The 13,333-nt window shown below is 38.8% G+C and overlaps 1 protein-coding gene across 4 annotated transcripts; it reads left to right on the forward strand.

The window, feature by feature from the left end:
- Nucleotides 1-4,737: 4,737 nt before the first annotated feature.
- gja1b (gap junction protein alpha 1b) lies at nt 4,738-12,939 on the forward strand. Of its 4 annotated transcripts, none has more exons than XM_074614862.1 (3): nt 4,738-4,895; nt 6,819-6,911; nt 8,964-12,939. In XM_074614862.1, the coding sequence occupies exon 3, from the start codon at nt 8,983-8,985 to the stop codon at nt 10,147-10,149; it is 1,167 nt and encodes a 388-aa protein (XP_074470963.1). In that variant the 5' UTR covers nt 4,738-4,895; nt 6,819-6,911; nt 8,964-8,982; the 3' UTR covers nt 10,150-12,939. The 4 variants fall into 4 exon arrangements, with proteins under 4 accessions (XP_074470963.1, XP_074470964.1, XP_074470965.1 ...); XM_074614863.1 differs by having other exon boundaries at nt 8,967-12,939; XM_074614864.1 differs by lacking the exon at nt 6,819-6,911 and having other exon boundaries at nt 4,751-4,895; nt 8,967-12,939.
- Nucleotides 12,940-13,333: the final 394 nt, after the last annotated feature.

Consider the following 13,333-nt stretch of genomic DNA (forward strand, 5'->3'; position numbering starts at 1 on the left):
CACTCGTACAGTCTCAAGTCACAATTTAATGACTTATCTATGATCTGAATCTCTCAGACACACACACACAGACTCCATTCCTTTGTGGTGACGTATCTCATATTTTATATAGTCATACAGTAATTTTTTTTTTTTTTGTGTATACATATTTTTTTATGCTAAATGCAGTACCTGTGAGGGTTTCTGGACAATATCTGTCATTGTTTTGTGTTGTTAATTGATTTCCAATGATAAATATATACATACATTTGCATAAAGCAGCATATTTGTCCACTCCCATGTTGATAAGAGTATTAAATACTTGACAAATCTCCCTTTAAGGTACATTTTGAACAGATAAAAATGTGTGATTATTTTGCGCTTAATCATGATTAAATATGGACAATCATGTGATTAATCGTGATTCAATATTTGTATCGATTGACAGCCCTAATACTATATATATATTGTATAGACAGGCTTTCCAGTATAACTATTACTCATTTACACCTACAGTATCATCAACCTATACTCTATGCATCCATTACACTTTGACAACATCCATAAGTTTAGCAACAGTAACTGGCAGAATTAAGGTAGGTTTAGTGCTAAATAAGAGCACATGAACTGAAGTGTTATTAAGTAGGTAAATTTGAACAAATACAGGCCTACATGGTACCATTAAACTTACACAAGCAACTTCACACAGAGTATCGTCCAATCTGCTGCTGCCTCAAGCAACGAGGTTACTCATTGGCTTTCCCTTCCTAACACTGAATGTGTGTGTGAATTTAATACTATGGCTGCATCCCAAAGCTCTTAATTGCATCCCTGTTTCCCTCACTTGCGTCTCATCCTTGCGTCTTAGTCCCTCCCACCAGGGAAGCATGGAGGGACGCAAGGAAACCATGCGAGGAGAGAGGAAACGAGGAAATACGATTTAAGCGACATGGGACGGTCGTTTCCTCTGAAGCGTCACTTGAAGCGACGTCCGTTTCTGATGACAGCGGCAGCTGATCACAGCTGGATCAGCTGTCAGTCAACTTTAACAGCTGTTTGTGTCTGAACTGATCTAATACTAATAAAGACAAGTGCAAGCTGCAGTCTGTATTTCTACTGTGGACTGCTTAGAGGCTCAGGAACCATCTCTACTGGATCAATAACTTTATATTATTTATTCATTATTAGCGTCTGTAGTTATTGATATTCTGATTGTGAGTTAATTATTTCATAACCCAGAATATGACTATGGTGTTTTTTGAACACTGGACATTATTTATTAGGCTAAAGGGAAAATGTAAATGATGTATATCAAACCCGACGTTCAGGAATCATCAGCCTCATGTGACTGAATGGAAATGAGGATAAATGATGTAAAAGGTGTTTGTTGCTGACAGACAGACTCTCCTTCTCTCTCTGACTTTAATAGTTTCATTAATAAAAGTTAACGGGGGAAATAACAGATCATGAAAAGAAAAATCATTCTAATAAATGCAGAAAGTTATTTTAAGTCAGTTTGTCAGGTGTTATAAACCCCTCTGACTGTCAGGCTGCTTCACTGACGGTGTGTGAAGGAGAGATACTGCAGGTCCTTCTGCTGCTGCTCAGAGCTACAGTTAACACAGATTTGAACTAGATGGTGAATCAGAAGACAACTAAACTATAAAACGTTTAATCTGTGATCTGTTTTCACTCCGGTATGAAACTCAGTGATGTTGAGAGGTAAAGTTATCAGATCAGTCTGATCAGCAGCGTCCAATCAGTAACTGATATCCAATAAGGGGGCGTGTCGGTCGGCAAAAGACTTCCGTGCAGGATACACTGGTGTATCCTCGCTCATCGCTCCTCCGGCAAGCCTCCTCGATCCTCGATCCTCGCTCCTCGATGCACAAATAAGGGCTTTGGGACGGTCTTCAAAATGGCGCACCAGAACTACTTCCGGTTCAAGCGAGGATCGAGGAGCGAGGAAACGAAAATTAAGAGCTTTGGGATGCAGCCTCTGTAATACTGCATGTGCACACAGCAGCTTGTTTCCATACATGCACCTGCATTGCATTAATTCCATCACTAGGTGGTGCTGTCCACTGGTGAAGTGCAGCATGGGAGACCTGGTGGTTTAATGGAAAGTTACAAAATACAGAAGAGCAATTTCACCATCAACAGGTTATAGTTTGACTTTAGGAGTCAGGCTTCAATTCACAATATAATAATACTATTTCAGAGCAAAAGAGCACTAGAAGGCAACAGAAGAAGGCACTCAAACAACAAAATAAATAAATCATATGAGCATTCTAATATATTACAGAATAATATGCAAACATAACTTCCCTGTAGAGATGAGCTTCTACAGAACTGCAAAGCATCAGAGGCATGATATGACAGTATGAAGCATTAAAAGCACATAATAATCACATTGTAGGAGCATTGTTGATAAAAAAAAGTTTAATGTAGTACATGTAATGCTTCAACACTGTAAGAAACATCTGTCTTAACAAGCTATTATGCTATTTTATGAAACTATAGTTAAATGTGGTTGTTTAGTGCAGCTTTGATCAAAGATTTGTCTTGAAACAAGAAAGAACAAAGCTGGTCACCGCACGAGAAAAAGCCCTGGCATCCTTTGAGTTGAAAACTTGGCCATTAAATGTTTGGTCTTATTTCAAAAAGAAAAAGATTTTCAGATTCAGTAACTGGTTTGAATGACTTAATCAAATCAAAGTGATTAAATAAATGTCTGCCAACTTATTACGATCACTGGTTTACAGATTATCCACATCTTTTTTCTTAAGTAAAAGTCTCGAAGCAACAATTTAAACGTACTCCAAACCAAAGGTCCTGTATTTTAATTTGTAGTATCAAAATTAAAAGTCGTCATTATGCGGAGAGTTATTAGTGTTTTATTACAACCGATGGATTGATGTGGAAGTTGCATTTCAGTGTTGCAGTTGGTCGAGGTGGAGCTGAACTACTATTGGGTTTAATCTGTCACAATGCATCCTATTTTATAAGCTGATAAGTGTTGTATATCAGATTGGATCTGCACAGTAAGGAGCAGCTCCAAGTGTAAGAAGTATAAAGTAGCAGAAAAAAGAAATAGGTCTCCAAAAGTAAGCAAAAGTACCTCAAAACTCTACTCAAGTGCAGTAAGTACCCTTCCCAAAAAGAAGTTTATTCAAGTGTGCTATTAGTAAACTTCTTGAACTTCTTCTTAGACTTAAAATAAGAGAGTATACTTTAACCTTTTATACTTTATACTTGTTTATACTTATCAGAGATATAACAAAGGTAGATTTAAGTATACAGAAAAGTTTAAGTATACTCGGTTTATACTTGTACTTAATCCTTTGATAGAGGTATACTTAAGAAAAGTATAATTAGGTATTCTTGCCTCATAGGCTTACAGAAAGGTCAACTTGGCTTGTAGTCGTGCTTACTTTTTGATACAAATACAGTTTGTGTAATAAATTTACTTCAATTCATGAAGAATTTTCTATGTTTTTGGATTCTCCGTTCACCATGGAGGCATGCGAGAAAAAACATTTTTATTATTTATTTTTTATCATCACAAAACATCAAGTCAAATAGCAAAAGGAGCAAGTTTCTTTGTGTAATACATAAATCATTTGACTAAGTACTATAAGTTAAAGTAAATAAAATGTACTTTCATAAACAAAAAAGTGGTCTACAAGTATATACAAGTATACTTGCAGTATAAATACGATTAAATTAGTAGTTTATGAGAGTACTTTAAAGTGTACTCTCATAAACTAAAAAGTGGGTATATAATTAATAAACTAAGAGTATACCTATTAACATGTACTATAGTTCATAGTATAGTTGCAGTACAAAATACAACTCAGATGTAAACTAGTTGTGTACTCAAAGTTTACTATTCTTACACTTAAAAGTATACTTTTAAAACTGAACTAAAAAACTAAAAAGTGGGCTACAAGTATATACAAGTATACTTGCAGTATAAAAACGATTAAACTAGTAGCTTACTGAGAGTACTTTAAAGTGTACTTTCATAAACTAAAAAGTGTGTTTAGAACTAGTAAACTAGCAGTATACCTATTCAGTTGTTCTATAGTTCATAGTATGGTTACAGTACAAAATACAACTTAGATGTAAACTAGTTGTGTACTCAAAGTTTACCCTCTTACACTTAAAAGTTAACTTAAAAGTATACTTTTAAAACTGAATTGAAAAACTAAAAAGTGAGCTACAAGTATATACAAGTATACTTTCAGAATTAAAACGATTTAACTAGTAGTTTACTGAGAGTACTTTAAAGTGTACAAACAGTGTACAAACAGTATACCTATTCATTTGAACTATAGTTCATAGTATAGTTGCAGTACAAAATACAACTTATATCTATGTAAACTAGTTGTGTACTCAAAGTTTACTATTGTTGATTTAAAAGTATATAAAAACTAAACTAAAAAACTAAAAAGTGGGCCAATTTAGTCCCAAAAAGTATTGAAGTAGTACACTTACAAGTATACTACTAGTACATTGATATTGGTATATTTACTACATAAAGTATACTTGGGGGAACCTTGAATATACTTTACTTGAGTATACTTCATAAAATAAACTGGAAGTTAGTTGCAGTCCTCCACTGATCTGAATATACTTGCTGTGTTCTGGTTCTGAATGAAACCATGAACCGAGCCTAGCTCCTCACCTTGGCCGGCTGCTGCTCTCTCTCTCTCCTCTCAGCCCAGCAGACAGCAGCTCTTGACGTAGAGATCAGGTGACCGTAACTTCTGTGACGGGACCGTTATAAGGGAAGTTTGACAAGTTGCACTCAGTTTCCCTCCTGGTCCCAAACTTGGATTTCCACTCAACTCTCTACAAGTCGCAAAGAAGGTCTCTCTGGGCCCCTCTTCTTTCTCTCTGCAACTTTACAGGTAAGTTAAAGACACTTTTTTCTCTCTCAGATGCGTATTAAAGGAACGCGTCTGACGGAACTTTTCCTCCAACTTACTCCCGTTAGAGACGCTCCGGTGCGCTCCGAGTTACGCGCCGTGCAGTTCTATAAAGTTTGACTATTTTCATCAACTGTTTGGAAAAAGCTCTCAGTTCGTCTGGTTCTCTGATTAAACGCCCAGAAAGTCAGCTCAAGGCTACAGGGAACCACATGTGATAAATTGTTTGATTTATTTTAGATTCATTTATTAATTAAGGCGCACTGAAATATTCTTTTTTTTTTTTTCATCCAAAACTTTCTGCTGCTGTTGTGCTGGCTTTAACTTGCGCTGCATTGTGGGCTGCTGATGTGTCCTTTTAACTTAAGGAAAAACTCTGTTTTATATTTAAAGAGTGCCCTATATAAGCCAGGGACTACTTTACATAAAAAACAACTAAAAAACAACAACCTAAAAACACTTAAACATCAGTTGACACCAGGTTCAAAACTGGAGTGCTTAATCATTTTTCATTCATATCATGTGTGACTTTTCACTGAAAACCTCTCCACAGAGTTTCCAGTATAAGATCTGAGGGGTCTGCTGTGTTTGTCTCATTGTGTTGGAGTCTATTGTTCTCCTCTGTCCGGGTCATTTTCACCACACAAACTCATTCATGTAGAAAGTGGCGGGATGTTCTCTGTCTAATAACAACAATAACCAAAACAAGTTATGATTTTCCTCCCATTCTTTTACCCCTTCATATTTGACTCTCCTGAATGCTGGAGGTTCACAGGCATTTCTACAAAACACTCAATAGAAGAGACAGTATATGTGGTTTATTATAAGATAAGTGAGAGCACATGCGGTTAGTTTGGCACCGTGTGGATCAGAGTGGAGGTTCCTACTTTTCCACATTAAGATTCTCTCTGCTCTCTGTAGTAAAACGTCTTTATCTGCTGGAGGCTTTTCTTCTTTACCTCATAAGATCTGCTCTCTGCTCTGATCTGCTTTTAACAGCTTTCCTTAGTTATTTTAATATCAGAGTGGGGACAGAGATCCACTTTGGAGTCTCCAAACCTCCATCAGATTCCTGATGAGACAGAGGATGGTTGAGCTGTGAAGGTGGGAGTGGAAACCGCTTTAAAAAAGAAGTTTTACAATCTGTGGTTTATCATTAGATTATAGTAAAAGTCACACTGCGCTCTGCTAATTTGGCTGAAGACCCACTTAAAGACCCCCCCAGAAAGTCCCAAAGGACTCCTAGAACCACTTTAAAGACCTCTTCTTTGACAGAATACTTCTTCTAATTTAGGATTTGTTGTGTTTTCTTAATTCACGTTAATGACGACCCGGTCATAGTAGCTCATCAGTAAAGTTAAACTTTGAGACATGCATCGACACCATGTCTACAGCAGACAATCATGGCTTATCTTGGCCAAGGAGGGCGCTAGTTTTCAGGGCATGAGCCCCCAGACGAACACATAGTGCCACAGAGTAAACTAGTCAGTGTTCTGCATCGTGCCTGACTCTACTTTTATGGTAGTGAAATAAAAGTGCAACTTTCCCTTGAGAGCTTTTGGAAAGCTGAGCACAGAGGTCATGGAGGAAACCGTCTACAGGAGCTGATGTAATGCTTTTGTAACAGGCTGCTCTTCCTGGAGAAAATGACCTGTCTATCTGCAGGGCTTCTCTGTAAGCACCGGGGGGAAAGAAGCACACCTCACGGAGAAGATTTGAGCTGCACTGTCTGCTCGGCCACACACACACTTATCAGATGCACCGTCACACAGCATATAGTGGCTTTTCTTCCCCAGCAACCTCACTCGGGACTTTTTCTACTGTTCTCTGAAGCAGACCAGCTCGGTCTGCTGATGATCCAACTACTTCTAATTTATTCTCTCCTCCTCACTCTGTGTTTCACAGATAAGAACAACTACAGCGACTGAGGCTCGCAACAGAGTTTTGCAGTTGAAGCAAATACTTTTGTTACTGCACAATAAGAACAGGAGTAGAGAGGTAATACAAGTTGTTAACACGTAGAAACTTTGACACAATTTTTTAAAAACTGGTCAAGAGTTAGCAGGTATCCTCTCTGAGAAAGAGGTTTATAAGTGCTGCAGAACTGCACTGTAGGCAGAATCCTCTAATGTGACTGAAACATTTTTTTCTCCAGGAGAGCTGACCAGGTTCATGAATGTGCTTGAGACTGAGAGAAGTCTGTTTTTCCCTTAGAGAGCGCTTTATGTTGTAATTATTATAAAATGTTTAGTGCTGCACAAGGCATTTAGATATTATTAATTCTCCCTCCACATGCCTTTTTTCCCCATCGTTCTTTATTGGAGAGGTTTACAAAGAATTGCTACGGGTTCATGATTTGATCATCTTGCTGATGGGAAGAATTTAACTTCTTTCAATTCAATCTAAACCATGAATACTAGATTGTTAAAGATTTTCTTTACTTAAAGGGGAACTACGCCCCGTTTCAAAATTCATCCATGTTTTTCCTGTGGTCTAAGACAGTCCAAAAAATATTAGAAAACATTACCAACTCCAAATAAATCCCAAACCTAGAGAGCTAAAACTCACATTTGTGATGTCATCAAGTATAAAGACTACAGCTTGTCCATAGACAATGAATAGGGAGTGATGTTATAGATGACACCGAGAGCACCCAGAGGGATGTTCTGAGTATATGGGAACATTTTCTGTTTCTCAACTGACAACACTACAATAGAATAAAGATCATTTGGATACAAAAAAAAGTCTCCCATTCATTGTCTATGGAGCGGTTCCACACTTTATACCCTATGACATCACAAGTTTGAGACTTACTGCTCTGGTTTCTGGCTTTGAGAGAGAGAGCAGCTCACATTCACACATCGGACCCTCCTCGGCCATGGGAATAACATACTGGAATTCTTAATTTAGGCGGTGCTCCCCTTTAATGAGTCAAATTTAATTTCATATCCTTGCATGGATTTAAAGGGCAGTGATGCATAAACTGACCAAAATGTTGTTTTCTGCCCCTGCTCTCAGTAATTGGATTAGCTTGTGTTTTGCGTCATGAAACATTTAGTTTTGTCTCCTTCAATAACGGTGCTGTTTAATCACAGGATGCTGCCAAAATGCCAAGAATCCCAGAGGATGTTTAATGTTCCCTAAAAATCCAATTTACTGTTTAAATCATACATATGTTATACTGTATCTGCGGGTAGAACTTTCTATGAGGCCAAATGCATTAAAAAACATACTTATGATGCACTATAATCTGATTATAGCACTGTATAATTACAGTTATACGCACTCATAAATGTTCATATTTAAAACAATAATCATAACATATTATTAGTATTATATCTGCCTCCTCGGTAATCTCATTACTTCACTTAAAGCACCCAATGACCACTTAGATTATAATCACATTATAATGCATTATAACAGTAATTATAATATATTACACTATGAGAATTATAATACACTACGATCTTTGCAAAAAATGTCAATGAGGGATCAGCGGTTATGAAGTATTATGATACTTGACCTTATAAGTCATTATAAAATTAATTAAAAAAGCAGATTATAATGCAGTTTAAGTAGGGCTGGGCAATATATCAATATTAAATCGATATCCTGGTATGAGACTAGATATCGTTTTAGATTTTTGGATATCGTAATATGACACAAGTGTTGTCTTTTCCTGATTTTACAGTAAAGTTATGTCATTTTCAGTTCTAGCTGTTCTATTATTTGCCTTTACCCACTTAGTCATTATATCCACATTACTTATAATTATTTATCAGAGATCTCATTGTGTAAATAATTTGTGAAAGCACCAATGGTCAATCCTACATCATCGTTGCGGAATCGATGTCTAAGTATTTGGTCCAAAATATTTTGATATTTGATTTCCTCCATATCGCCCAGCCCGAAGTATAAATATGTTTATAATGCATTATAGACATGAGTGTCATAGAAAGTGTTACCTATCTGTATAAGCCTTTGAATAGTTGGTGCTGTCTGTATATTATTGCCAGTTCAAAATTGTTCCATGTTTTGTTTTTTTGTCAGCAGTTAACGCTTCCTGAGAATGGGTGACTGGAGCGCTCTTGGTCGTCTGCTGGACAAGGTCCAGGCCTACTCTACAGCCGGTGGGAAGGTCTGGCTTTCGGTCCTCTTCATCTTCAGGATCCTGGTCCTGGGTACCGCAGTGGAATCGGCCTGGGGAGACGAGCAGTCGGCATTCAAATGTAACACCCAGCAGCCTGGTTGTGAGAACGTCTGCTATGACAAATCCTTCCCTATCTCCCACGTCCGCTTCTGGGTCCTCCAGATCATCTTTGTGTCGACGCCCACGCTTCTCTACCTGGCTCATGTCTTCTACCTGAACAGGAAGGAGCAGAAATTCAACCGGAAGGAGGAGTTGCTTAAAGCCGTGCAAAACGACGGAGGCGATGTCGACATCCCGCTAAAGAAAATCGAGATGAAAAAGCTAAAGTATGGCATCGAGGAGCACGGCAAGGTGAAGATGAAAGGGGCCCTGCTCAGAACCTACATAGTCAGCATTTTCTTCAAGTCTTCGTTTGAGGTGGGCTTCCTGGTTATCCAGTGGTACATATACGGCTTCAGCCTCTCTGCGGTCTACACCTGTGAGCGGGACCCATGTCCACACAGGGTGGACTGTTTCCTGTCCCGTCCCACAGAGAAGACCGTGTTCATCATCTTCATGCTGGTGGTCTCACTGGTGTCCCTGCTGCTCAACGTCATCGAGCTTTTCTACGTGTTTTTTAAGAGGATCAAAGATCGTGTGAAGGGCAAACAGCCGCAAATACTCTACCCCATGGCAGGCACCTTGAGCGCCACCCCTAAAGATCTGTCCACCACCAAGTACGCCTACTATAACGGCTGTTCCTCCCCGACCGCCCCGCTCTCACCCATGTCCCCCCCAGGCTACAAACTAGCCACAGGGGAGCGGGGAACTGGCTCATGCCGTAATTATAATAAGCAGGCCAATGAGCAGAACTGGGCCAACTACTCCACAGAGCAGAACCGGCTCGGTCAGAATGGTGGAGGAAGCACTATTTCAAACTCCCATGCACAAGCCTTTGACTTCCCAGATGACACCCAGGAGCATAAGAAACTGTCCTCAACAGCAGGACAAGAGCTGCAGCCGCTGGCGCTGATGGACGCCAGGCCCTGTAGCCGGGCCAGCAGCCGGATGAGCAGCCGACCCAGGCCAGACGACCTGGACGTGTAGGCCCCGGTTCCTCCTCCACCTCCTCCTCCCAGCTCTGCCTGGCTGACAGGATGCGTGGCTGCAGCCAGAGAATCAGGAAACACTCAATCACATAGGTTCATATAAGAGGTGGGGCTAACCTCGATCACTGTCTTCAGCATAGAGACTCTTAGTCACTCAGAGAGACATTAAAACTTGTTATGTAACACTGTCAAAGGTACAAGTTGCAAATATTTTTTTCAATGACTTTTACCATAACCTTTTAGTGGAGCTAACCAGGTTTTAAGAGAACAGAACAGCCACAGGAACGGTGCAAGAGTCTAACAGAACAGAGCAGAGGACCACGCTGGTCTACGTGATTGATCCGGTTTTAATTTGCCAAGGTTACATTTAAAGGAAAATTCTGTTTTCTTCTTGTTTCAAAGTTTCTGCTATTCTTCCTATTGGCGACAGCATTTTACTTACCACTGTCACAGCTGATTTCTGAAGGTATGGTGACAGCTTTGCAACAGGATGCCTTCTTAGTTGTGTATTTTTTAACATGACCAGAAAAATACCCAGCCTTCTTGGCTAACTCCGGTTCATATATAGTTCTTTTTTTTTCTGTTGATCAATGAGTATTGTTCCTGTCAAATACATGTAAAGAAAAGTAGAGTCCAGTAGGGCGAGAAACAAATCTCCATACCCACATGTCCCAAATCCCCAATTTAGCCAAATGATCTATACAATTTGGAAAACAACCAAAACTATTTAGTTACGGTTGAAAAAGACCCACACTGATTTTTTGTAGGAGATGGGATGCAAACTGTCCAGTGTTGAAGTCACTTTCTCCGTCTCCAAGAGGTATTACTGCAGATTGATGTCATACTACTTCCACTTTAGATCCTGAGAGAGGAAAGTCGTAAACATAGGTCACTTTAGCAGTTTGAACAAATGTCCGTTGGTGTTGTTTTTCAGGTGAGGACAGTCCTGTTATAAAGCTGTGTGTAGCTCATCAATGAAGCATTATCACAACCAACAGGAATGATGGCCAACAGTATGAAATTGGAAAATAAAATCCAGGTTGTAATAAAGCAGATTTTTTTTTTGTCACTGTGACACACAACCTTGTCCCTCTATCTTTGTGAGGACCCTCATTGACATAATGCATTCCCAAGCCTGCACACCCTAACCTTAACCATTACAAATAAATGCCTGACCCCAACCCTAACCCTGACCTAATTCTACCCTGAACCTTAAAAATCAAGTCTGAACCCTCACACAGGCCTTTGAGCTGTCCTAAAGTGAGGACTGGCCAAAATGTCCTCACTCTCCACAAATGTCCTCACTCTGATGGTCTAAAACTCGAATTGGTCCCCACAAGGATAGCTGAACAAGTACACACACACACACACACACAGACACACACAGGCACAGACACACTAACACGCACCAAAACACACATGTTAGCAATGAAAGATAGTTTGATGGACTCTGCCACACTTGCATTGAGTTGCTCTTACAGTTTGCTTGCGTAATAAAGCTGAATTTATTCATTATTCATGTACACTTTCTTCTGTTTTCAGTCACATCCCAGCTCTCGATTGCAATCACATTTCAGTCACAACAAAGACAGGAGTTATTGTCCAGACTAAGAACAACTATATGTAAAGTGTTTACCACTTGGCTCGTCCTTTGCATGAGACTTGCAGCAAGGTTTTTTTGGGAAGAATGCTTACTATCAGTTGTAGTGAATATTTATTGCTTGGCATCTGTAGGACACCTACCACTAAGAGGAAAAATTGACTACTATCCAGTATCTCATACTCACAGAAAACATCTTACATTAACTCCCCACCAACTGTATATTTATTGACAGTAAAAAACATTTTTTTCCTCTTTAGTAACTTTGTCAGCATGGACTGTTGTTTCCTGATAAACTTTGAATTTATGTGGTGTTATGTTTTCTTTTTGTGGTTTTATTTGTCTTTTTTGGGGATGTGTGTGTGAGAGTGGCAGGGCTGAGGGTTCAGGCTGCTGTGACATAGCAAACTCTGATCTGCTTTTATGTGGCTTCCATAAAGAAAGGCTTTATTACTGTGTTATCTTTTTTTCATCTTTTGTGAGCTGTAGAGAAAGACAGTAGAATGATTATCTGTGTTTTACATATTTGAGTGAATGATTTTTTTTTAGGTATTGTTTTGTTTTTCAGACTCAATGTAACCTTTGCTGCTTGAGAAATAGATATTTAGTACTGTAAATCAAGCTAACTGTGTCACAATAAAAAAATGTGAGTTTTTAGAAGACTGCTTATAGATCTGGACTAATATTTAGTCAGTTATATGAAAATGTATGCCAATGTAGCTCCACAACTACCAAACACTAGGATAAATCTCAATTTGGGCTTTTTTTTCCTTTTTATTGTAATTTTTTAAAAATTGTCATTTGTGCATCACTTTGTCGGTACTTACATGTGTCATGGATCTTTCAGCTACAATGGCATTTGCACTGAGATCTTGGTGATAGAGATGTAATATGATGCACACAGTTAGTGGTAAGAGTTTTCTGATACACATGTTACTAATTTATTTTATAACACAGAAATCACTACAGTGCATAATATCAGACATCTGACCACTGGTTTCATTGGTTCCTTGAGAGATGTCTTCGGTTGAGAGAACAGGAGCAATAGTCATTTGTTGCCATAATTCAGACAATGCTAATCCATGGGGATCCACTGTTGTACAGTGTCAGTGCATGATAGCAAAACAAAAACCCATTAATTGTATCTGTGAAAAGCTATTTTAACCAATAAATATTTTTCTGTCTTAATCACTGATTGCTTGGTTTCATTGCAGGCCATTGTCTTTGGTGGCACTGTGGTTCCAGTGAGGTCATTTGTCTCAAGTTTTATTCCACAAAAACTGAAATTTTAGTCTCACTTTCGTATAAATTTGTATGTCTTTTAATCATCCAGGTTACAGCTGTTGCCTTCTTTGATATATGTACAGTTACAGGAGATCTCGCCTATTACAAGGTTAGAAACAAAGGCAATGCTTACCTGTTTATAGCAGGCCGTAATGGTTCAGACACACAGTGTTCATGTCACTCTGCTCTGCTATCATGTATGCAATAACACTTTCTATCATGCCCATGTCTATAATGCGTTACAAACATACTTATAATGCGTTACAATCTGCTTATAGCACTGTATGATTATAGGTAT

Source organism: Sebastes fasciatus, chromosome 18 (genome assembly GCF_043250625.1).
Source record: "Sebastes fasciatus isolate fSebFas1 chromosome 18, fSebFas1.pri, whole genome shotgun sequence".
In the NCBI taxonomy this organism is placed as follows: domain Eukaryota; kingdom Metazoa; phylum Chordata; class Actinopteri; order Perciformes; family Sebastidae; genus Sebastes; species Sebastes fasciatus.

Bases quoted from the DNA above. Each gene is read 5' to 3' on its own strand.
- gja1b (XM_074614862.1), top strand. From the start codon at position 8,983: ATGGGTGACTGGAGCGCTCTTGGTCGTCTGCTGGACAAGGTCCAGGCC.